Source organism: Mytilus californianus, unplaced genomic scaffold (genome assembly GCF_021869535.1).
Source record: "Mytilus californianus isolate M0D057914Y unplaced genomic scaffold, xbMytCali1.0.p SCAF_2, whole genome shotgun sequence".
In the NCBI taxonomy this organism is placed as follows: domain Eukaryota; kingdom Metazoa; phylum Mollusca; class Bivalvia; order Mytilida; family Mytilidae; genus Mytilus; species Mytilus californianus.
In genome coordinates, this window is record NW_026262668.1 from 136,740,103 (window position 1) to 136,767,921 (window position 27,819).

General features: G+C 32.7%; 1 protein-coding gene across 1 annotated transcript; it reads right to left on the reverse strand.

Moving 5' to 3' along the window:
- Positions 1–760: 760 nt before the first annotated feature.
- LOC127731152 (uncharacterized) lies at positions 761–25,986 on the reverse strand. Its single transcript, XM_052240082.1, has 15 exons — positions 25,181–25,986; positions 20,158–20,265; positions 19,690–19,785; positions 16,282–16,392; positions 15,427–15,516; positions 14,857–14,955; positions 14,388–14,480; positions 10,926–11,027; positions 9,362–9,448; positions 8,051–8,363; positions 7,254–7,433; positions 5,499–5,797; positions 3,506–4,047; positions 1,671–1,766; positions 761–1,162 (listed from the first exon to the last, which is right to left on the reverse strand). Exons 1-15 carry the CDS (start codon positions 25,927–25,929, stop codon positions 852–854), a joined length of 3,276 nt encoding a protein of 1,091 aa, XP_052096042.1. The 5' UTR covers positions 25,930–25,986; the 3' UTR covers positions 761–851.
- Positions 25,987–27,819: the final 1,833 nt, after the last annotated feature.

Consider the following 27,819-nt stretch of genomic DNA (forward strand, 5'->3'; position numbering starts at 1 on the left):
TTTGTCTTTTTATAGTTTTGACAATGGCATTGTTTTTCCTTCGTCTTTTTCTAGTTTTGAAAATGGCATTGTTCTTCCTGTCTTTTTCTAGCTTTGAAAATGGCATTGTTTTTCCTTGTCTTTTTCTAGTTTTGACAATGTCATTGCTTACCTTTTGTCTTTTTCTAGTTTTGACAATGACATCGTTTTTCCTGTCTTTTTTCTAGCTTTGAAAATGGCATTGTTTTTCCTTTGTCTTTTTATAGTTTTGGCAATGGCATTGTTTTTCCTTTGTCTTTTTCTAGTTTTGACAATGGCAATATTTTTCCTTTGTCTTTTTCTAGTTTTGACAATATCATCGTTTTTCCTTTGTCTTTATCTAGTTTTGACAATGGCATAGTTTTTCCTTTGTCTGTTCTTGTTTTGACAATTGCATAGTTTTTCCTTCGTCTTTTTCTAGTTTTGACAATGGCATTGCTTACCTTTGTCTTTTTCTAGTTTTGACAATGGCATAGTGTTTCCTTTGTCTTTTTCTAGTTTTGACAATTGCATTGTTTTTTTCTTCGTCTTTTTCTAGTTTTGACAATGGCATTGCTTACCTTTGTTTTTTTCTAGTTTTGACAATGCCATTGTTTTTCCTTCGTCTTTAATTAGTTTTGACAATGGCATTGCTTACCTTTGTCTTTCACTAGTTTTGACAATGACATTGTTTTCCCATCTTCGACTTGTGCGTATTGTTATCTCCTCGCCGTTAAAATAAATCATATCCCTAAACACACCATTATATATTAAACAAATTATTTTCTTTTTTTATTCATGAACAGATGGAAACTTCAAACACTATTTACAAAAATTACATGGAGAAATACTATTCACTTTAAGTCTGTTCTAGTTAAATAGCGTTTTTCTCTATTTGCTTTTGCTACCACATTTGCTAAATGAACCGATTCTATTCTCTTTAAACATTCTATGAGTTGGTCCGCGTCGTTTTTACTGACTTGCTTTCCTCGCCACATCCAAAGTATCTCGAAAACGGTAAGAACTGTTGGTTGGTTGACTGTCTTTAAATTAAGTATATCTTCATTTTGAAGTCCGAGCTCTACACCCAACATCTGCGCTGTTTCTACGGACATTGCACCGGCAAGTATCAGTAAGCTCTGGTGACTCAGTACTGGCACTTCCTCTACGAAAATAGACATGTTTTTAATTAAAGATTATACTCCACAAATATATATGAAGGACAAATCACCTTCAACTATCAATATTTAAACATAGTATGTTTCAAGTTTAATTTCAGAAAATAAAATAAACAATTCTATATTACATTAGCGTTTTATGTTAAAAAGTTTCTTGTGTTACATTTGTATCATCGGGTGATAGGACTGCACACTCGTAGCCAGGGGGGTTCGAGGGGTTCGTACGAACCTTCCCTTGAAAACAAATAAGCACTGTTAAAGTCGGACACCAATTGTTCATATCTTAACTGTTGCAGTATAGCTGATGAACATATTTTACCTTCCATTTAGCATCCAATTTAACGTTTTTAAAAATTAAAACATTCAATTTATTTAAAGGATCTGATTAATACAAATGTTGCATCTACGAAAAAGTACGACCTACCTTTAATGAACTTTTTAAGATTTTCCTGTTTCGGTGGAACTATACTTGTGGACATTATGAATGAAACTTACCAAATATAGCTTTGTATGCTAATGTTGACTTAACTGATCTTCCGGATGACCTCGATGACCGTGATTGGCGGGAAAATGTCAATCTTCCATAGGTATCTGCCAATGTAAATAACACAGTTGTAATATTTGTATTTAAAGTCATACCTTAAGCCAATTATTGTAATTATGCAAACGATATAATGAGCACAATTATGGCATAATTACGTAGTTAATGTTCAATGTCGTTAAATCTCCACGTTGGCATTAACTAGTTTAAATGTTTCATGAAAGTAAAATGAATTTGGTCATAGCTGAAAGTGTTGATGCATTCAAAGGTTTATGACTAAAACAAAATAACGCAGGGCATAGACAATGAGTGAGTGAAGTATGAACAAAACAACAAGCCATCAACAAATTATAGAAATATGTCGTGTCAGACGTTTGAAATTGAAATCGTGATGTATTAAGTATACCAGAGAGTATACCAAGATCATTAGTTATTTGCCAGGTAAACAAGAAGATCAAGTACGCTTTAATTATATAGAACATATAACATTTTTAAAACAACTGACAACAAATTAGCGATTTTCATACAAAGCACACAATTTCAAACAACGTGTTGCTGAAATAGTTTGCATCTGATGTTAGTTTACATAGTTTTGTCGCGTTAAATTATAAACATATTTATTCCATATTGAGAGAAAACTTAATAGGTTTTACATTATGAATTGGATTTTGAATAAAACAGCATTATTCACCTGCGGAAAAAGTATATTCACCGCGCAAAACATCGCGTGCTTTTAAGAGTATAATGATGGTAAAACCGTTTGATGTACAACTGGTTTGGGAAAATAATTGTCATTAAATACATTTTTTCTCTCGGAATACGGAATAAAACAATTGCTGTCTTTTGTTTCGGTAAATATGTGGTTTAATTGAATTTTGAACGGCCTCAGAGAATATCAGTTTTTCAAAAGTCAATAAAACCACATATTAACCTCATTAAAAGACAGTAATAGTATTGTATTATACTTCCAATAAGACAACAAGACGACTAATATCAATGTGAGCAAACTATTTGTACAAAAACCAACTGCGCATTTATTTGCACTTCTTCTTGTTTCTCCTGGTTTGTTTTATTTTTTTTTTATCTCTTGTTGTCTTGTTCTTTTCATTCTAGATTATTCGCTGTTTTGTAAGGTTATTTTCTGAACCTTTTGTTGTTTTTGTTTGGTTTTTTTTGTTGTTGTTGTTGTTTGTTTTGGATAATGTAATTTGGTTTTTTGGTGGGGTTTTGTTTTGGCATTTTTTTGTTTTGGTTATTTTTTATTCTTCTTTGTTTTCTGTAAAAGAAAAATCATTATATTTTAATGTGAAAGGAATACTATCTTTCAGTTACTTACTTAGTCGAACATATAATATGATGTAGGGATTCTTGACAGCCTTAAAACATATCCATTAAAATATTTAACTTGGTCGAAAATCTGAATGTGAGATTGGGATTAAGATATCGATTAAAATATGTAACTTGATCGAACATCTGAATGCGAGGCTGGGACTCTTGACAAACTTATAAGATATCGATTGAATTATTTTACTTGGTCGAATATTGACAAACTTATAAGATATCGATTGAATTATTTTACTTGGTCGAACATCTGAATGTGAGGTTGGAATTCTTGACAAACTTATAAGATATCGATTAAATTATTTCACTTGGTCGAACATCTGAATATAATTTTGGAATTCGTGACAGACTGATAAGATATCGATTAATATAACTTACTTGGTCGAACACCTGAATGTGATGTAGGAATTCGCGAGAGACTGATAAGATATCGATTAATATAACTTACTTGGTCGAATATCTGAATGTGATGTAGGGATTCGTGACAGACTAATAAGATATCGATTAATATCGATTGTTGCTGAATGTAATAAAAATCCATCTCCATGAGTATCACTTATAAAATTCAAAATTCCCACTTGCCGACCTCTTGAATCACGGCGTTCTTCGACGTGGAAAGAACGGTAATTATCACGTGCTGTTGACAAATATACAATTGAATAATGTTCCGAAGGTATTTCACGAATCTTCTGAATAGTTCCATCCATTTCCATACGAACAACATCCTGCTCTTTCATGCGAATATCTGGGCTTCTGCTACCTGGAACCTCAAATAGTCCTTCATTTGCGCGCTTTCTTAATATCCTAGTTGTAAATCGTTTTTCTACTATTTCTACCCACAATTTTACTACTCCAACAGTGAGAAGGTTCTTATCCATATAAGTCATTATATTACATATATGTTCTAATCCACAATATAAATCAAATTCTTCGAGTAATTTATTTTTATTCTTCTTTAGAATTTTCCGTTTCACCTTTCCTAGTGCAATACTGTTAATAAAGCATAACATTCAAATTACATTTATAACACATTGACGTAGCACCAATACTGGCAATAGCTGAGTTCAAAAGTTTATTTCAATACAGAATATAATGTAAAAACAAAAACACTTTTACACTATCAGGACCAAAATTATCGTCAACTCATAAATAGCAATGATCTAAATAAGATTTCTTTATAATTAGAACTTATGGCATACTAGTCAACAAAAGAAACGATACAAGGCAATGTATTTTCCATATATAATAATGAAATTGGATACACTGTACCAAGGTAAATAATTGCCCAATAGGTCTAATATTTACAGAGTGTTATTTTCTTATCAAAACCATTGATTTAAGGCAAATACGCGAATTTTTTATTTGCAATTTTGGTTATTTCAAAAATCGTATTTTCACTCAAATATTCAAAAATCGATATTAGAACTTAAAACTTTAAACGGAAACATGGTCTGCTTAAAATTTTGAATGCCTTTGCAGATATTTGAATACTTAATTCTCATCTTCGAAATTAAGTGCCGACTTTTGTCATCATTTTCCGCAAAATAAATTTGACCCCTGTGTTCAATAACACGGTATTTTCTCACTTTCCAATTTGGACAGATTCTTTGAATCATATGCATTTGCTTTGCAAATGAATGTTTTTCATTGGATAATTTAACAGTTTTTCCTATTTATTATATTCTATGATAAATTGGAGTTCGAACTTGTGTATTGTTACTTTTGTTGACTAGTATATATACCTAATGTTTCAATTTATAAGATAACTTAGCTAAAACCTGATGGTTTCTTAAAGTGAAAAGGTATCTTATGCTTTAAAATGTTTGGGTTTTTACATAGTGTTATTTCTAATTATTTAGGAACTTTCAGAATATTACGTTTCATTGTCATTAGACTTTTTGTCACTTTGAAATAAACACCACTGTTGGTCCCTAGCGTTTTTATTTTTATTAGTATTTTTTATCATTATTATTATTATTAATAAACCTGTGTCGGTTCATAAATTGTTCTTTGTTTTAAAGGAATAGATATGATTCCTGGAATAAACTTTCCGAGTGCGATCGAGACCAAAGGTTCTATAAGAAAAACAAATGAACAGAAGAATTGAACCGAAGGAGTCTCTACAGAATATCCAAAATCGTTTTGGTCAATTTTACCTGATACAGCTCCAAACATAGGTTTTGTTAAATGACATAATTTACCAACTAAAACTTTAGAATAAGAGTGCATCCCAGAAATCTTGAAAGCTGTTGAGAATATTGTGACCTCGAAGACTTAAAGCTCAATCGCAGCAACTAATTTGGCATGTGTCTAGCTATTCAAACATTTGGTCTAGAGAGTACATGAATGTTCAATAAAGATGTACATGTCGCGTGCAGCCAAAAACTGTTATCTCTCTTTCGTTATTTTTGTTGCAATAAACATGGTTGTGATAGTCGTACCTGTTATTCAAACAAGAAACTGCAAACGTGTAACAATTCCCATGTGGTTCACATTGAATGGCATCATTTACGATTCGAATTGATAAACTGCCTTCTAGATTTCTTTCGAATAAGACTATTTCTGAGTTACTATCCTCTATATCATGGAGTATTGGTAGATGTACAAGAATCGGCTTATTAATATCTACATTTCCGTCATGTGTTACATTTAGAATGTCAGAACAAGCAACAATACCATGACAGTCCTCTTTACATGTTTCTTTATAACCATACATCCTGTTCCTGTTAATTTGAATGAACTGAAATTAGAAAGCATTGTAGTATAGCAGACCGTGAAATACAATAAAAAAACATTAAAAAAAACATTTCTCAAAGGCAAAATTTACCTTATATGGATTATGTTTGGTCATATAGCTATTCAACTGTTTGATTTTGTTTTGATTTGTTTTCAATGTGAAAAAGACAAAAGGTCTACATCTTAAGAAGAATAGCCGTATCCAGTAACTATCATTGCTCGTTTATATCAGCTATCACTAGTTTACTAAGCTTGTCTGCCTTATTTAAATACCGACATTGTATTCTTAATTGGTAATATTTTGAACTTGCTGCTGTCTTTATAATGAAATTTACATTTTTATTCTCGAGTAAAACAACAATCTTGGAATAGCTCACAATTATTTAAATTCGACACTTCAGCCTGAAACTCTGAATAAACCGTCTTTAAGACGAAGAGATTACCAAAATTGCCTTAAACATGTTTTAATAACTGTTGCTATTTCATTTTCTAAAATGTTTTTGTTTTGATTCATTTAACTTGACTCATTCTTAGAACGACAGGGTCAAGAAGCCCTAACGCTTATTCCTGCATCAGGTTGCCAATTTGAATCAATACGTTTCAATGAGCACAATACCAAAGATTAACAAATGTGGACAATGTATTCCCTCCTTTATTTAAGTATAAACTATTATTGACTAAAATGCAAGGCAAATTGAAAATTCTTAACAAAAAGTTTTGGTTTTTTTTTTCGAAGGAAACGATGTTTTTTCTCTTAAAAAATCAACAAATATCTTGTTTGCATCGTATACCAGTCTTTCTTATCGATTGTTAATTGCGTATTTGGTTTAATATGCAGGTTTTAGATTTCAACAAGCCTAATATTTTATAGGTCTTTATTGTGCAAGTACAAGGAGAATGATTAAAGGCAGTGTTTCACAAAATCATCATTTGTTTTGTTATAATTTATATAGCAAACAAAATTTAGCACTCAGAATTATCCATAATGTTTTTGTTTGTTTATTTAGTATCGTCATGCTGCTGTTGATATATTTATGGCATAATTACATTGCTATTGTTCAATCGATGTTTATTTTTTGTGATTCATATTAATTCTTTTTTCATCAGTCAGCTTCAATACCTCTACACGTTAAAAAACAATATTTGTAATATCTTGGTTTTTTTTTCTTTCTGAAATTGTGCACACAAATTCACTTTGTTATTGCCAGTGGCCGTGTCATCACATCTTGTTCATTACATTGCTTTCCAAAGTCTTCTGGCAAAACAATCGATAATAGAGAAAAGAACTGCATGAATTCTATAACAGGAATTGGGCAATTTCTGGCAAGGTGAATCGCTTTTGTTTTATTATCTTTGATTTGAGCAAAATATGTTGAACAAATTGTCCCATTGACAGCGTTTAAAAGTACCTTAATAGTAGTCTGAATCGTGCTGTTTTCAAATCAAATCTATATGCTTACCCGAAATTTAGTAATGCAAGGGACGCTAAAAGAGTTTTTTGGTATACTCATTCTAACACGTGTATCGTCATCCGACACAAACGAGTGTCCTGCTGTAGTTACTTCTCTGTGAATGCCACGAAATCCAACAACCGCCACAAACGCAGATATCATCTTGGCTTCAAACTCAATGTAGTTGTTCTGAAATTAAGCATTTATCAGTGAGTTCGAAATCATAACGTATTCATAACACGTAGTTTCGCTTGTTCTCAGTACAGTTTTACTCAACTTACCAATTTGATAGTTTATATAGTGAGCCAAAATCGTTATGAAATAGTCAACATTGTCAATTAAAATTTCATCGTCACCGTCACGCCACGTTTTTCTCCTGACCGCCAATGTATCGATTCTACTGCTACAGGACTGCTGCTGAGTTTTGGGTTTTTAATGTTTCGGTATTGTTCATTACGTATCATTTTCATCTAGATGCATTTTAGATACTTTAACTTTAATCTTTTTTTTTTGTTTCAATTTACCCGCTAATGGCCGAACATTGTGTTATCTGTACATTTTGTTGTTTATTTTACTGCCACCCTCTCCTTATTTGTCGTGATTGATAAGCCCCTCTATCATACCTCTCTTTGGAAAACCTTTGATCAATCAATGGTTTTGATTTTTTCTGTTGGCAGTCATCGATACAAATTTCATCATAACAAAATTAACATACTTTGAAGGAATGAAGAATTTTATTATTTTTACAATTTAAGATATCGAATAGTTCCTCTTATACTTCTTTACACAAATAACTTTACCTTTACCTTAAATTCTCCATTGAGATCAGTCCACTTAGTGCCATATTTAACTTTTACTTTGACCATTGAAGACGGTGGTAAAGCCCCAGTAGATAACGGAAATCGTAACAAAATCTTTTCGGATGTACAAAATGGTGCTCCTGTCACTTGAAATATATCAGACATTAACTGTTGTCCCTCTTGAAATACAAGCCCATTTATAACTTCTGGTCTGTCTTCTACTGCACACCTTACTACGTCACAATGTGATATATTTCCTAATAACTTTGTTGGCTGTAGTGCTGTCACACCTTCTCCCATTTCTAAGGAACCTAGAATTCTGTAGACAAATAGAGTACGATATATCCCTTTAGAGTTTTATCCTTTTGAAAGAATGTTAAGAACAATTTTAATATAATCTAGAAGAAATTTAATATAATCTAGAAGAAATTTAATATAATCTAGAAGAATTTTTAATATAATCTAGAAGAAATTTAATATAATCTAAGTTTAAAAATATTTTAAAAGCACGAGTTGGATTTATGCATGAAATTAATCGATTTACGTCCAATTACAGTTTCCAACTCAATGTACCATATAGAGTCAGTGAAAGTAAAGGACAGTTTGTGAACTAACAATACAAATTCTTGAACCCAGCATGTTTATACATTCAGACAATCAAATAGGTACAGCTTTTATAGTTTTTTTTTCTTTATTCTTAACAGTTACTATCTACTAGTATGATCAACTCCTGGGTTGAATAAGATTACCTTACACGCCGTTTGACCTTCTAATATGTCTATGCATTTCCAATGGCATGTATTTCATACCGTATGTTTAATGGAACGACCATACATGTCATTTTATTATATAAAATGTCCTTGTATACCATTTTATTTATTGATGTTGCTTTAAAGATTATTTGTTATACTGATTTGAGCATTAAATTTTTGTTACTTGAATGATAATTCTTTGGTGATTTGCTGATAAGATTTACTAATATGACGTTTACCCTGTGATTTCCTGGTATGACAATTTCTTTTTGGTTCAATGATATGACCATTTACCTCTGATTTAACGATATGGCTGTTTCTTTTTTACTCATTGATATAACCATTGACCTAAAGTTTTTGTTGTGACCGTTGACCTTCAATTTGCTGATATAACAATCGGTTTTTGATTCATTTACATGAATATGACCGTTGCCCTTGATATTCTGACATGACCATTGTCTTTTGGTTTATTGATGTGACCATTGCCCTTTGGCTGACATGACCACTGCCCTTTAATTTACTTGTTTAGAATTTCTGTCTCGTTTACATCTGCAACTATACTAACCCCTTGGTTTTCCCTATAGTGAAAAAAGCATCAGAACACAGGTTTCCTAATTTATGGATCAACTTTCTGTATTCTTCCAAAGATATTCTAAAATGAAAATTGTGAATACAAATATGTAGCAATGGTAAATTACAATAAATGAGGGGAAAAAAACAGCCAAAATATATCACGTGATAAATGCGAAAAAAGTCAATACAATACTTACAGAGGCGAAAGATACCTAAGGTAAGCGGACAGAAAGTCACAGGACAGAAAGTCGCAAATTTGATGGGTCAAAAAGTCACAAACAATTTGTTTACAATTGTTTGACTATATAAGAGAAGTTCGTTACATAATTTCCTTATATTATTAAATTGTTCCTTAGCCTTGATAAATGAAGATTTATCAAATTTTAATCATACAAAGGATATATTTCTTAGCATCATGAAACCATTTAAGTACATAGATACTTTGACAAATTGTTTTCTTAACAATTATTTGATCATTGGGTTTTGTTTTTTGTAATATATTTTGTTTACAAAGTTGCTTTAAATAAAATAGTTCAAGAAAAATACAAAAATGTTTTTAAAAATATTTTTTTTCTTATTCAAAGAAAAATAATCTCAAACTTGAATTGTGACTCTTTGTCCTGTGACTTTTTGTCCTTGACTTTTTGTCTGTAACTTTCTGTCCTACATTCGTTCAAACCGTCATAAGTCGAAAACAAACTGACAATGCCATGGCAAGAAACGAAAACGACGAAAGGACAAACAAACACAACATAGAAACCTAAAGACTGAGCGACACGAACCCCACCAATTAAAGTTACAAATGTGATAATACAAAAACAATACTACAAATCTAGATAAGAAATGTGTTCCAAGCAACATACTGAAACAACACCGTGCAACGGAGTACATATCAAAATACGATCAAGACAATGTATCGAAATAATTCAAAATAAAACAGCAAAATGAAATAATAAAATACATTTAAAAATGCACAGACAACACATCAAAGAAAAACTTAGGCTATAATTCAAAGAGAGTCAAAGCTACAATCAAAATAGATAAGTAAAACAGATTCATTGAGGCAACATCAAAATGATCAAATGCGGTTATCATTTTAAGACTTGAGCAGTATACTATATAAAATACGGTAAGAGAACTTGATGATTGTCATTAACTCAACTCATTAATGTCACAATATTTTTTATAAGATGGTAAAAAAGACATGGAAATAAAACAAAGTTAAACAGTACAAATACAGAAATATGTAGATATACCTTCTGGCTTATCTAAGACTTGTTATGCACAGTAAAATTCAGATTAATAAATTACACGTTCTAATAATTGATGTTCTAGTATCATAATAATCATTTGTTGAAAACATAAAAATAGCATTAATAACATGGTGGCCACATTCCAACAAAATTATTCAAAACTCTTGGAACAGTTTTTATCATTTACAACAAATCTCGTTAATTCTGTGAGAGAAAAAATCTGAAATTGAAGGACTAAATCTTAAACTATACATATTGCGCAGTATACATTGTATATTTATAATAATGTTGTGTTCAACTTACGAATGAAGACCATGTGTTAACACAGACTGTATATCCTTTGTAAATCTACATATTGTGGACTGTACAAGTCGTCGCCTTTCTCTACCATTCTCGTCTTCAAATCTGAAAAAGAGCAATAGTGACTAATGAATACCATCTAACAGAAGCAATAGTGACTAATAAATACCATCTAACAGAAGCAATAGTGACTAATAAATACCATCTAACAGAAGCAATAGTGACTAATAAATACCATCTAACAGAAGCAATAGTGACTAATAAATACCATCTAACAGAAGCAATAGTGACTAATAAATACCATCTAACAGAAGCAATTGTGACTAATAAATATTATCTAACAGAAGCAATTGTAAATTCCTTAAAGGTTATCTAATATTGCACTCATTAGTTTTCATTATAAGTATACACAGTCGATCGTAGAACGAACTAGAAAGTAAATTTTGTCAGATATTTGCAAAATTGCAGTTTTCCACTAAGACATCAACCGTCACTGTGTTATTCCTGTTAAACTTGTTGGTAATTTACGGTTTATTATGCATCATAGAATAGTAGATTGGTTAAAGATTCTTGTCTAAGCCTAAGTCACCACCATATTATCATCAGCTCAGTATTCAGCAGCTTCGTTACTGGTATGATTTACAACAAATCTTTCTGAAATGCTCAGTTGATAAACTTAGAAAGTATTAAGAGACTAAGGTTCTAGCTGCCTCGAGCAAAGTTGATCTTTTACTGTTATTTGATTTTACTTATCTTGTTACGTCCCTTTTGGTCACATAGCTTCTACTTGCATATATTGGCTTTGTTTTATTTTTATTTTTTTTTGGACGTGAACATGATAAGGAAGTATTGTTCCTTGTGAAGGTAAATCCCGAAAAACAATCCGCACGCGTCAACATTTATATATAATGTTTGTGTGTCATGTTCACTTACAACACAACATAGAAATTCTTTAAACCTAAAATTAGACCGTATGTGAAAGTTTGAAAAGTTTAAAATTTTACTTTATGACTAGCAATAATAAAAGAAGTTATCTCAATGTAAATTTATACATACCATTCTACTGGTATAGCTAATCCACACTTTTTTGAAAAATACTTAAATATTATATTATTCATGATAGACTTCAAAAAATATCTTATGCGTTATATTACATACGTCTATCTATATATATGTATGAATCTATGCAAATTGTCAAGTTCCTTATTCATGTTTGCGTACTATACAGTGTATTTATAATTTCTTTAAGAAAGATATTAATGGGATAACAATATAGATACTATTATATAGCATGTGTCATTTAAATTTAAATAAACAAATTAAACCTGATAAACAGTTATTCACCATTCTTGAATTTTTTTATTGAGATAAATTAAATGTTATGAAAATCTATATGTAATCGGTTTAGGTTGTTAAATATTTCTTTTGAATGTAATTGTTGGTATGTTTGGCAATTAAACGTAAATGGACTTAACTATTTCACAAATAGTTATAAAACTTCTTTACAATTGTTTGCTACTTGATAATAACTAGGACTATTATACTAACCATTAGTATAACAGTCCTAGATAATAATAATAATAATAATAATAATAATAATAATTATAACTACAGGTTCTAAAAAGCATCTGTCGCTCACCTGGATCTATTTGTAGTTTCCAACATTAAAGACTTTATTATAATTCATGGACAAGATCTCTTTTTGTTGATCTTATATAGCAAAATTAATATTTGAATAAATTTTACTGGTTTCAACTTCTTAGAAAAAATACAAAAAAATGGGTAAAAATCTTCATTAAAGTGCAATAACTTTCATAAGAAGCGGACTGACAATTTAGTCCATGCTGATATATTTGCAGATCTTGTCGTGCTGTTTTTTGGGTTGTTTTTTTTTTGCCTTTTAAAGTTATAGTTTTCGTGATAAAAAGCAAAAACACACAAAAAATGGTAAAACATCGACATTTAGGGTATATAACACCTATAAGGAGTCAGTCGACTATCTCGGATATAACAAATTACTTTTAGATCTTGTCTTGCCGATTTTTGTTGTTATTTACAGTTTCTTTCTATCTATTGTAGAGTTCAACTATATTTTTATAGTTTGTTCTTATGTTGTACTGTTACACCACTGTCCCAGGATAGGGGTGGGTTTGGCACCAGCAAACTAGTTTAACACCGCCACATTCTATATGTGCTCGTCCCAAATCAGGAGCCTTTAGTTCAGTGGTTGTCGTTGGTTCATGTCTGTCATATTTGTTTTTCGTAAATTGTTTTGTTATAAATTAGACCGTTAGTTTTCTCAGTTGAATTATTTCATATTTTTAATGTTGGGGCCTTTTGTAGCCGACTATACGGTATGGGTTTTTCTCATTGTCGAAGGCCGTACAGTTACCTATAATTGCTTACATCCACTTCACTTGAACTTTGGTGATTGTCTCATTGGCAGTTATTCCGCATCTCTTTATTTTTATATTCAAGACAACATGCACAAATATTAAAAATTGGTAAAACCAATTGTTTAAGGGTATAACTCTTTTAACAAGTCCTCTAACAGTTTTGATATAAACAGAGAATAGGTAGATCTGAAATTTTTGAACAATTCTGCCTTTGTCTGATTTTCTCTATCAAAAGCGGTTTTCAAAATAAAACACACGACTTGCATTTAACCCCTATGTTCCTTTTTCAGCCATGTCGGTCATGTTTATTGGCAGGCAAATTATCTGACGTACTTTCTAAACTAGATACCCAAATGATGTTTGTGGAAAAGTCTGTTCCTATTGGCCTATTAGGTTCAGAGTAGAAGATTTTTGTAAAAAAAGGTTAACGGACGATAAACGACGGACGACGGACGCTAAATGATGAGAATAACTTACCTGACCCGAAGCTAGTAATAATTATAATGATAATGAAGTTTTAAGTAAGCTTAAGGCCTTCATGTGAAAAGAATAATGTAAAATATTTTCTTTCCTTATTAATAAAGGCAATTAAATAATTATTGGTGATCAGAAGGGACAGACAACAGCATGGTCAATAGAATAAGGTAAAAAAAAAGAAGGACCACAAGTCCACACGAAACATACTTGAACCAGGGGTAAATATGGGTACTCAGGAAGATTAAGCGGTTCCTATTCTTCGAGTTGCACCCGTTGTGTAGTTCACGACAATAAATTACCCAGTGATAAGTCTTATATTTTGTTAGCGACAAACGAGATAAGGCGGGAAAGAAAAGACAAATAGAACATACATGAATCTGTAGCTGAGATAATCAAGAACACAATTCATTGTGACTTATTTACCCGATAAGAGATCAATTATTTTACTTTTATATAAAATTCATCAGAACAACTAAGTGTGGATTCAAAGTTTCCTGCTTTTGGGCGAATATTATAAGTGTTTTACTCTAAATACGTAAATATGTAAGTGTCTGTATCTCTTTTGAGAGTTTCTTGATAAACCAGAACTTACTTTAGTCTTTTGAGAAGTACTTTTGTTCCCCTCAAAAGGCTGAGAATTCCAGATATAAAACCCGAGTATACTGTAGAAGCACCATCTCTGTAACTAAAATAATATTTATTGAACATTAGTATATTGTTTCTTATGAATAATGTCTTCGTAGCTAATTCGTTATCGTAATAAGATGTTAGCATTAGTTAGTTATACTTTCGTCTACTGTTCGAGATTTTAGAAAGTGTACCGTGGAGGTAAAAATAAAGGTTACCCCTCCCCCTAACATATTCATGTGCTCCCTCCGTTCCCCGAGCCTGAACCTCATGCAGCGGTCATATGTCATGTCTTTATGTATATTTCTATGAGGATAATTTGATGACAGTTTTTTAGAAGCTTATGTTATGTTAACTGATTCGAACATTTGTGTTGTTAGGTTGCTATTTCATTAACGTTTTCCCGACATCTCCTTTTATTGATAAATGCTTACGTTATATCTTTGTCCAGACAATTATATCGACAGTGTAGACCTAATCCGTAGTATAGTCCATGGACAGGTCGTAACATTGGGATTATATTTAAATCAAACCTGTAACACATTGTAAATCTTATTATTACATTGAAAAATATAGTACTATTATATATGACATACAAACAGATTTTAAGTTTTGAGGATTTGGTGAACGATCATTGCTTCCATGCATACTACTTGTGTGAGACTTGTCTGTCATTATACAAAAACTGAATCATACCAAAATAAAATGAATAGTTAGAATGTTGCTTATATATTATATTTTTCATGTGGATATTATTTTTTACTTTACTTTTGTTATATAAAAAAATGAGTGAGGTCCAACTGTCTCTTAAGTATCTTTAATAAACAATTGCTCATTCATTCTATATTTTGCAAAAGTGATCAGATTGTTTGGATAATCACATGGAATTCTGTTACCAAACATTTGGAAAAGGCTTTTCATACTGTAAACGTTAGATGTTATAAGTTCAGTAGGATTATTAAGATCATTTGTAAGAAAACCATATAATGATTATTACATTGTACCTTTGTAAGAATAAGGCCATAACCTCTCCATACAAGGAAGTCATATCGGTCGCCAGTTCCATCATCTCAGGTAGAATTATATTCTTGTATCTGAAAATAAAGGTAATTCAATACAAAACACATCTAAACTACTAAAAGAAGAGACCGATTTCACTGAGCCGTAACTCCTCTGAAACCATACAAAGTCGGAAATATTTGTGATATGACGTATAAATATAGTGTTTTGTACTTCCTAAATTTGTCTTTGAAACAATCTATTTTCCACAGAAATTTTTGAGAAAATATCCAAATTCGGAGACCGTTATCGATCCGTGTCTTATACGCTTTCATGTCGTCGTACTGCCCGCGATATCCAAGTGAAAGTAAAAAGAAAGGATAGAAAATAGGACCGTTAGGCCTATAAGGATCCTGTATTGTATTGTAAGTGCATCATTTTGCTAAATTAAACGACATCCACCCTTTTTACTCAGGTGAAGAACTGTCCAAAAATGAAATGGTCGTTGGACGTGTCCAAGTGATCCTCCCTTTTTTATGTGTAAACACAGGCACCCGACATCCGGACCCCTCCCCCTTTTTATGTGTAAACACAGGCACCCTTGACACTCTTTGTTTCAACACTTGCCCAATTGTACCGCGATTTCGCGGGCATTTTCTAGTAGATTATAACAACAAAAGGGGTACGTACGATTTGTTGTTTAAATAATGAATGAATGTTATTATCATTTCTATTGTCATTAAAATATATACCGACAAAGATGGCCTAAACCTCTTGCACTAGATATTAAAATAATTGAGCATGCATGCAGAAAACAAAAATAAGTATTCTTCTAAGGTTACCATCCATCATCAACTTACTCAATTTTATCTGTATCTTTCACTTTTAACCATATTTCCAGTATGCCATGAAACAGTAACTGTAAGCTGTTTATTTCTCTGGCATGAAATTCTACATCTTCATCGGAATATCTGTAAAATCAAAATAGAAATGAATTTGATATATTTTTTAAATCTAACTACAGAAAATATGTTTACCAAGCAGTAATTTGGTAAACCAGTATGAATATATATAATTTATACATTTGTTTGGACTGTACGGAAAACAATACAAAATAGTCATGTATCTTAATACGAATATCAAATATAATATTAAGCAACCAGTCATAATGTTATTGACGATAGTTCACCAATTATCACAGTTGGCAGTGAGTCTGGAAAATACTAGGGCTTTTATCAGCACAAAATAAAACAGTACATACATCCTAATATAATTATAATGGGATTGTTCAGACGTATCTATGAGACAAATTTAATGTTAAATTCATTTGGCTTTTATATGGTTATATGTACATGTATGTAAAATCTCATAAACTGTAAGCCATTTACGATGTGTGATCACATTTTATGACAATTGTAGTTCACTTGATTACGAGAGTTATATAAAGATCATGTATACTATGAAGTAGAGTTAAAATGGCTTTTCGAAAATCTGTTTACACGAAACAAGAAATAACGGGATGAGGCAAGATAATAATTCATCATCACCTGAGTATATTCAATTCTTACCACAGAACCTTTAAGTGACAATGAGGACCTGGTGGAGATCTCCTGCGAAGACCAACCTTGTTCATCTCAATTATCCAGATCGGTCAAACTTAAGGAAACTAAAAGATCGACAGGTTCTTTACTGATAGGTAGTTCAATTATACGGGATATTAACAAGAACAAATTTGTCTTAGATACGGATCCTATATGTGTCCGCGGAGTTAAAATCACTGATATAACTACTGGCGCTTCCTAAAGATACTGAGCTTGAAAACAATATTATTCAAGTCGGTAGTAATGACTGTTGTAGTTAAAAATTTGAAAGTGACACATTCAACGAAGACTATTAAATACTTGTAGCCACAGCAAAGTCTGTCTGCGAAAATGTAGTAATTTCTGGTTTGTGTCCTCGCCTAGATGATAGCCAGGGAAACATTGTGAAAGGCAACGAACGCATAAAACAAATTGCTAATGACTTTTTATTTATAGATAATGACTACAATTTCAGATTACTGAGTGGTGCTATAGACATGTCTCTGTACAACAAAGATGGGGTTCACCTGAACACGAAGGGAGTAGCCAAGCTTGTCAGGAATTTGGACATAATCCCAAAGGAAAAGCCAAAGATACAGGAAGGTTTGGAGTGAACTCCTGCGTATCAAAAATCCAGAAGACAATACAACTTCAGCTCAGGCTATGCTCATTCCCATCGTACCCAAAAACAAGCTGGTGAAACTCGTGGTCGGGTGCATCCCCATCTCGGTGACAGCAAACCATAAAGATCTCAAATGTATAGCAACCACTCAAATGTGTCAAACAATATTAAATTATGTTGGTATTGTGGTGAGCAAAATCACACTTCGTCTGTGTGTCGTCATGGGGCTCCTGTCATTTGTCACAGGTTTAATGGTGAAGGCCACAAAGCTAAAGCTTGTCAGATGCATAAGGGCACCGGCCAAGAAGTGAGCGCCGTAACTGGCGATAATTCATGTGAAGCAAAGGTCGGTAAGAAAAGCTAGAGGCTCTCATGAGCCTGTGTCGCTCACCTGTATCTACTGTGGTTTTGGAAATCATGTAAAATAAGGTTACAATCATAATAAATAGTATTAGATACCCCAACAATGATTGAGACCAAGATTGGTTTAATTTGGCCCAGTAGTTAAATTAAAAGCAGGCCATCCCATTGTAGTCTTACAATAGTTACTGAAGACCCCTTATCATTATTTAAATTAGTTTTCAAGTTGTGACCATTTGAAATTGTTTTTTTTACAATTTTCCCATAGCCTTCTATAGTAAACCCCTATGTTCTATTTTTAGCCATGGCGGCCATCTTGGTTGATGGGCGGGGTCATCGGATACATTATTTTAAACAAGATACCCTAAGAATGATTTAGATCAAGTTTGGTTTAATTTGGCCCAGTAGTTTCAGAGGAGAAGATTTTTGTAAAAGATTACAATAATTTACGAAAAATTGTGAAAAATTTACTTTAAAGGGCAATAACTCCTTATGGGGTTAATTGACAATTTTGGTCATGTTAACTTATTTGTAGATCTTACTTTGCTGAACAATTTTGCTGTTTACAGTTTATCTCTATCTATTATAATATTCATGATAATAACCAAAAACTGCAAAATTTCCTTAACATTACCAATTCAGGGGCAGCAACCCAACAACGGCTTGTGTGATGCGTCTGAAAATTTTAGGGCTGATAGATCTTGACCTTATGAACATTTTTATCCCGTCAGATTTGCTCTTAATGCTTTAATTTCAGAGATATAAGCCAAAAACTGCATTTGACCCCATGTTCTATTTTTAGCCATGGCGGCCATCTTGGTTGATGGGCGGGGTCATCGGATATCTTTTTTAACTAGATACCCTAAGAATGATTTAGGCTAAGTTTGGTTTAATTTAGCCCAGTAGTTTCAGAGGAGAAGATTTTTGTAAAAGTTAACGGACGACGACGACGGAAGACGGACGCCAAGTGATGAGAAAAGCTCACTTGGCCCTTTTGGGCCAGGTGAACTAAAACAGTACGCATAAACGTGGTCGTAATGGTAAGTTCAAAGCTACGCCAGTTTCTAAAATAGACTTTTTAAACATCCGCGGTGTCTCTAGCAAAATACATGAACTAAATAATCATCTTACTATGGATAATGTAAGTTTATTTTGCATGGTTGAAACTTTCTTAAAAACTAATGATAGACCTGCTAAGCTTGATGATACGTATACTGCTCAAAGCTAGCAACCTCCAGTTATGAAATTTTACTGATGGGTGACTTTAACGGAAAATGTATCAAGAAGTGTCAAATTACTAATTTTAATAGCATGTGTGAATTGGCATCTTAAATAGACATAGAAAACCAAGGCCTGAGCAACAGGAACCACATCAAAAATATACTACATAGAAAACTAAGGACTAAGCAACAGGAACCATATAAAAAAAAATACTACATAGAAAACTAAGGACTGGGCAATAGGAACAACATCAAAATACTACATAGAAAACTAAGGACTGGGCAACAGGAACCACATCAAAAAATACTACATAGAAAACTAAGGACTGGGCAACAGGAACCACATCAAAAAAATACTACATAGAAAACTAAGGACTGAACAACAGGAGCCCCATAAAAATAATCGGGGTGGTCTCAAATTATCCGGGAGGTTACAGACGAAAAATAACTTATACAAGTAAACAATAAAAACCACATTGTACATACATTTCTTTTTCTCTGACGTTGACACGGACTCGTCCTAGTAGTTCCACTGTGTCAGTTATAAGAGACTTCAGCTTCAAAATGTTTTCTCTTCCATGGCTGTGTTAAATAAGGAAATAACATTTAAAAACCGTCATTATATATTCATTTTGTTTATTTATTTTTTTTTGCACTAATTTCCACAACCCTTTCTTTGTTTCATTGAGATTGACAGCACTTATTGAAGATGATTTTATGCTATTTAATCCGGTCCTAATCTCTATTTGACTGTATAATAAGAACAAATTTGAATTAAAGAAGCATATTTATTTGTTATTGTAAACTTTTGAAAATTTAGAACTAACTTACAAAACCATAAAACTGCTATAGCTTTTATTTCAAGATCCCAATTTCGTTTAAGACATATTTGCTACTGTAACAGATCTATATTCAAGACGAAATATAAATATAATTCCTAATACAAGTTTTTACCTTTCTTTTCTAATTAGATTTGTCCTGATCTTCCATAATCTGTCAACTTCTAACTTGACTTTATTGTCGACAATGTCCGGTTTTCTTAGACCAATTCCATGTATTACACTACAAACCAAATAAATCAAGAGTAAAATTTTCTTTCTTTTTCTCTTTATATTCTTTTTCTTCTTTTTATTAGAAAAGATGGACTGTCACACAATGTTCAGTCAGTACAGTTATAACCTATTATCATGATCACACATAAAAAACTAAATCTTTTTAAGAATATCAAACGAATAATTACCGACTAAATTAAATGACGTGAACACAAAGTATTCTTATGAACAGAAAATGTGAACACAAAGTACTCCTGCTAACAGAAAAAAAGTGAACACAAAGTATTCCTGTTAACAGAAAAAAAGTGAACACAAAGTATTCCTGTTAACAGAAAAAAAGTGAACACAAAGTACTCCTGTTAACAGAAAAAAAGTGAACACAAAGTATTCCTGCTAACAGAAAATGTGAACACAAAGCATTCCTATAGACAGAAAATATAAACACAAAGTACGCTGTTAACAGAAAGCGTGAGCACTAAGTATTCCTGTTAACATAAAATGTGAGCACAGAGTATTCCTGTTAATAGAAAATGCGAACACAAAGCATTCATATTAACAGAAAATGTGACCATATTTAGTATTCCTGTTAACAGAAAATGTAGAATCAAACAAATGCTAACTAAAGTAGTATATGTAACAAAAATATGTGAAGTCGAATAATTGTTAAAACACAAATAGTAGGAAATAAAAGTATCACTATTTATTGTAACTATTTCATCAATGTATCACCAACATCAGTTTACCTAAAAAATGTATTAACACATAATTTCCATTCTCAATTTTACAATATACGGGAAATTGAAAAAATAACAACCATTAGATAAAACAAAAACGAAGATCACTATCTGTCGTCAATGTGAGTTTGAATAATCACCAACCTTAGTAAAGTTCTACTACTAGTATTTAAGTTAAATATAGTAATGTTATCACCATTAACACTAAATATGGAAAACTAATCACTGTAATGCCTGTATTTTACGGCTTAAGTAAGTTCCCTTATCTGACTGCTGAGCGCTGCAATGCTATATTTTATGCCTTTAGTAAGATTCTCTTGACTAAATGCTGAGTACTGTAATGCTCTATTTTATACCTTCAGTAATTTCCCTTGACTGACTACTGAGCGCTGCAATACTAAATTTTATACCTTCAGTAAGATTTTCTTGATTGACTGCTGAGCACTGCAATGCTCTATTTTATACCTTCAGTAAGATTCTCTTGAGTGACTGCTGAGCACTGCAATGCTATATTTTATGCCTTCAGTAAGATTCTCTTGACTGACTGCTGAGCACTGCAATGCTCTATTTTATACCTTCAGTAAGATTCTCTTGACTGACTGCTGAGCACTGCAATGCTATACTTTATGCCTTCAGTAAGATTCTCTTGACTGACTGCTGAGTGCTGCAATGCTCTATTTTATACCTTCAGCAAGATTCTCTTGACTGACTGCTGAGCGCTGCAATGCTATATTTTATGCCTTCAGTAAGATTCTCTTGACTGACTGCTGAGTGCTGCAATGCTCTATTTTATACCTTCAGTAAGATTCTCTTGACTGACTGCTGAGCGCTGCAATGCTATATTTTATACCTTCAGTAAGATTCTCGTGACTGACTGCTGAGTGCTGCAATGCTCTATTTTATACCTTCAGTAAGATTCTCTTGACTGACTGCTGAGCGCTGCAATGCTATATTTTATACCTTCAGTAAGATTCTCTTGACTGACTGCTGAGTGCTGCAATGCTATATTTTATACCTTCAGTAAGATTCTCTTGACTGACTGCTGAGTGCTGCAATGCTATATTTTATACCTTCAGTAAGATTCTCTTGACTGACTGCTGAGTGCTGCAATGCTATATTATATGCCTTCAGTAAGATTCTCTTGACTGACTGCTGAGCGCTGCAATGCTATATTTTATGCCTTCAGTAAGATTCTCTTGACTGAGTGCTGCAATGCTATATTTTATGCCTTCAGTAAGATTCTCTTGACTGACTGCTGAGTGCTGCAATGCTATATTTTATACCTTCAGTAAGATTTTCTTGACTGACTGCTGAGCACTGAATTGCTAAATGTTATGCCTTCAGTAAGATTCTCTTGACTGACTGCTGAGCGCTGCAATGCTATATTTTATGCCTTCAGTAAGATTCTCTTGACTGACTGCTGAATGCTGCAATGCTCTATTTTATACCTTCAGTAAGATTCTCTTGACTGACTGCTGAGCACTGCAATGCTATATTTTATGCCTTCAGTAAGATTCTCTTGACTGACTGCTGAGTGCTGCAATGCTATATTTTATACCTTCAGTAAGATTCTCTTGACTGACTGCTGAGCACTGAATTGCTAAATGTTATGCCTTCAGTAAGATTCTCTTGACTGACTGCTGAGTGCTGCAATGCTATATTTTATGCCTTCAGTAAGATTCTCTTGACTGACTACTGAGTGCTGCAATGCTCTATTTTATACCTTCAGTAAGATTTTCTTGACTGACTGCTGAGTGCTGCAATGCTCTATTTTATACCTTCAGTAAGATTCTCTTGACTGACTGCTGAGCACTGCAATGCTATATTTTATGCCTTCAGTAAGATTCTCTTGACTGACTGCTGAGCGCTGCAATGCCTTTAATTAACGCATTGAGTAAGTTCCCATACCTGTCTGCTGAGCGATGTAATGCCTGTATTTTACGCCTAATGTAAGTTCCCATACCTGTCTGCTGAGCGATGTAATGCCTGTATTTTACGCCTAATGTAAGTTCCCATACCTGTCTGCTGAGCGCCTGTTATGCCTGTATTTTACGCCTAATGTAAGTTCCCATATCTGTCTGTTGAGCGCCTGTAATGCCTGTATTTTACGCCTAATGTAAGTTCCCATACCTGTCTGCTGAGCGCCTGTAATGCCTGTATTTTACGCCTAATGTAAGTTCCCATACCTGTCTGCTGAGCGATGTAATGCATGTATTTTACGCCTTATGTAAGTTCCTATATGTGTCTGTTGGGTGATGTAATGCTCATATTTTACGCCTTGATTAAGTTTTCTTACTGGTCTACATAGCACGGCAATACCTTTATGGCTCGTGTAAATCTCTTACCGGTCTACTGAGCATAACAATGCATGTCTTTTACGCCATGAATTACTAGTAGTTATCTTGTCTGTCTACTAAGCAATATATGACTTTTACGTCTCGAGTAAGTTCTCTTACCTGTATACGGAGCGCAGCAGCAATGCCTTTGCTTTATGCCTATAGTCAGTCTCCTTGTCTGTCTGCTGAGCGCTTAAATACCTTTATTTTACGCCTTGCGAAAGTTCCCTACCTATCTCCTGTTTGTGTTATATCAAAATCCTCCTCCATGAATCCGATTTGTACATATATAAAATAATTGTCTAATGTTTTATTCCAATATATTCATCTCAGTTTTCTTGTTTTTGAAGTTTAGTTCACATAAAATTGATCTACGTTTTTTAAATGCAACTGCAACTAGCTGCCAAAAAGGCCAAAAGATTTTATAATACTTGCAGCAAAATATCTTTATTTCTTTTGTTAATTATTTAATCTGGTTTTAAAAATCACTCCTGTTTATTTTTTGAAAAGAACAATCTATGTGTGTATATATATTAATCCCATGCGTCATTTCATTTGAAAGTTAAATATCATATTATTATTCGTGTCAGAAATGATTTCAACATAATAAATATATTTGAATTGTATCATAGGGAACTTTGCACAATATGGTAAATTGCATATAAAATAATTGACTGTTTTAATTGTTTGATACATGCACTTAATTCCACTAAATATTCTATTTGCCAGAAAACATATTGGAATTGTTATAAGAAGATCTTGTATAGTAGTATCCACGTTCATCTGTATTAAAAAAAAATCTAGAATTCAATAACGCTTTATTCTCATTCAAAAATGATCCATTTTACACGTTTTGAATCAATCTAATTAAAATTAAATCCTTTAATCGCTCCTGTTCTGATATGTCGCGCATCAAGGTGAATCCTTCAGAACGGGAGCAATTAAAGGATTTAATTTTAATTAGATTGGTTTTGAATCAAAAGGTTCATGAAAAAATAGATAATGACTTTTTTTTATCATGATGGTGTATAATTGTTTTCGTCCCTTTTGGTCATATTTAAAAATAAGATTGATTGATTGTTGGTTACTTAACGTCCAGTGGCAAATATTTCATGCATGTTCAGGACGATTAAAAATAAGAAGATGTGGTATAATTGCCAATGAGACAACACTCCACCTGAGACCAAATGACATAGAAGTTGACAACCATAGGTCACCATACGACCTTCAACAATGAACAAAACTCATTCCGCATAGTCAGCTATAAAAGGCCCCGAAATGGCAAATGTAAACGATTCAAACGAGAAAACTAACGACCTGATTTATGTACAAAATAATGAACAAAAAGCAAATATGATATATAGCAACAAACGACAACCACTGAATTACAGGCTCCTGACTTGGGACAGGCACATACAGAATGTGGCGGGATTAAATATGTTTGCTGTCGCCCAACCGTCCCCCTAACATGGGACAGCGGTGTAACAGCACAATGTATGAACAAACTATACAAATCAGATGAAAGGGCTTAATTCATAAGATCGATACAAATCAGAAAAACAAGTAACAAACAGACCAGACGTGGCGGGGTATTTATAAATCCCCACAACAAAAAAGACACTAAGTACAGAACTTAGAGTACTCGCAAGCACTGACAGTTTAGTTTGTTCAAAGCACATAACTACTTATAAAATAATCATGTATCTAAGAACAATATAGCTCTCCAAATGTTTCGGTACTTATACATCATTGGCTTTCAAATAGTTGGCTTTGAGCTTTCCTGATAAAGGTAAAGCCAGAAATGCGCGTCGAACACACAACATTCAGTAAAATGTTATTTTGATTTCTTACTTACCTTTGTCGAGCTGACCTAAGAAGGTTAGCTATGTTTGATCCCATACTTTGAAGTGATGGAAGTCTCGACTGACGACGGTTGTCGTCTTGCTTGTCTTTCAAACTTGTTATGTCGAGAGACTGTCGCTTTATTTCTAGTGGTTGTCGTCGGATTTCTTCTTTTCTGTGTTTTTCTCTCTGAAGAGCAATAGTTTGTCGCCTAGGACTAAACCCTACCTTCTGAACCCTTCTGTTACTTGGGTGCCGTTTAATGTTATCCTTTCGAGAACTTCCATCTTTATTGTTTTCTTTCTCATTGCGTTTTCCACTCAAGTCAATAGGCGGTACTTGGTCGTTAGTGCATAACTCTTTTGATTCAGTTGTTTGCTCTGAAATTTCTGATTGTGTATAATTTGTTATAGAAAAGTTATCTGTTATATTACTCTGCGCTACTTTTTCAATAATCTCCGTATTATCGTCATCATGTTTATCCATGTTCTCTGGACTACTTTTCCCACCTGACGCTATTGTTTCATCTGCTATTGTTTGTTGATTTTCCTTGGAATTTTTTGATGTGGCATTTTGGTCTTGCTTTATGATGTTGTCACTAAATAACTGCAGACCTGTTGTTTTGTTTAATGTAATGTTTTCAGTTTTCGTATGGTTAGATTGTTCTGGGATATGAGTGTCCTCCTCGCCATCATCACTGTTTTCCCAGGTTCGTTCTGTTGGTAATGTGAAAGATATAGTGCTCCGTCCAGTCTCACTCATCTTTCGGTTTTACAAGAGCGGTAATTAAAATGTCATAATGCTTGTGAGATAATAAACTATGAGTAAGCTATTGGAAACTAATGATTTAGACTTCTGTTTCTGGAAGAAAATTAAAAGAGTGTAACTTTTGTTTTTACTTTTTACATTATAAAAATATATATTTTCTTGATTCGAATTGATTGATTGATTATTGGTTGCTTTACGTCCAGTGGCAAATAGTTCATGCATGTTCAGGACGAATCTTGATTTCGATATTGTAGTTCAACGAAGGAAACTTTATACTAAAATTTACGACAAAAGAGAAGATTTTTCGCTCCCTATTGTTAATATTCCTTTCTCGGCAATGATTTTCCTATGAAACCTTTTTTAGGGTGTAGTTTTCCTTTCTCGTACACTATATCCGTGTTTGTAGTGATGTTTTAGATTTAGTAAACGTAAATGATCTACTCGTATAAAATATTAGTCAGGGATTTTGTAATCACGCAGTGGATGGTTGAGTGTAACCCTCCGCATTCTAAATGTGATTCTATAATCCGGTGGTTTCAGTTTGTATCCGTCTCATTATGTTGGTTTGTTTTTTGTTTAGGTATTTTAGTATAAAAATGATAAATCGGTTGGTTTTTTTTCTACTTTAAATATAGTAAATTTTGTCATCCCGGTTTCTCTTATAGCTTACTATAACTAATGTATAGGTTTTGGTTCATTGTTAAAGGGGCATTAAACGATATCGACGTATAAAAAGTGAAAGAAAGTAAAGTATGCTTTTTGTTTCAAACATTTACAGGAACCGAATATTGAATAATAAATATTTATAAACAGCCAGTTTGGTTCAATTTTGTACAATAAGCCCCACAACTTCACTGATACATTATTGGCAATAATACGCCTCATTTAGATCCATATGCATTCGACCTATTATTTTACCTCAGTTGGAGATGATTATACGTATGTACGCAGCTTTTACAGATAATTGAGACTGTCATGTGAAAAGGTGAAACAAGGGATCAAATAGGAAGAACGATAACGCGCACTGGTTCGAACCACGAAAAATCTTTCTGAAGAAGGTTACAAGTAAAACGGTGATGTACATTATTTTTTTAAACTATGATATGAAAACAAATTGATAAATCATTATTATATATATATATTATTAAACGTCCTATTGATATGTATCTGTTTATATGTATCTATTTATATATTTATTCATGATCACATGCTATCGGCTATCCAAAAACATGTTTCTAATTCAATGGAACTTTTTAATATAACACACAAAAGTGTATAGGTAAAACAATTCAGAGACAAGTACCTGTGGTTTCGGCAGACATACCGCATTTTATTTTTATATTAGCTAGATATAAGCATCTATTTTTTTTCTTTCTGTTATCCCGATATTATAGATTTACGTGTTTATCTGAACTTTTTGTTGTATATTTTCTTCACTAGTTCGACGGATGAAATTGTATGACTGAGTTCTCAATTTAACTAGTTTATTGCCGTCACAGACGAGTGTGCTTGTAACAAATTAGGAGGGGTTTGTTGCTCATCCTATTTGTTTTTCTTTTGTTTTGTTTTTTTTTTTGTTTTTTTAAAAATGGAAGATTTTTAATTAATTGATTCCATTAAGTAGACTGGGGATGCTTTTTAGCTTAATACACAGTATTTGCCTGTGTATTGTTTTTATCTCTTATACGTATTTTGTAGTGTGATGAAGGGTTGCCGTCTTACACTAAACCTCTTTTAATACACCTATTAAAATACACTTCAACTTGTGTATACATTTCAAAGTCTCTTGTTCTTATATTTACATGCAGAAAAATGAAAAAATATATATATTTTTTTAATTTATTGCCCTAATGAAGTAACCAATATGAAATTGTCGACAATAAC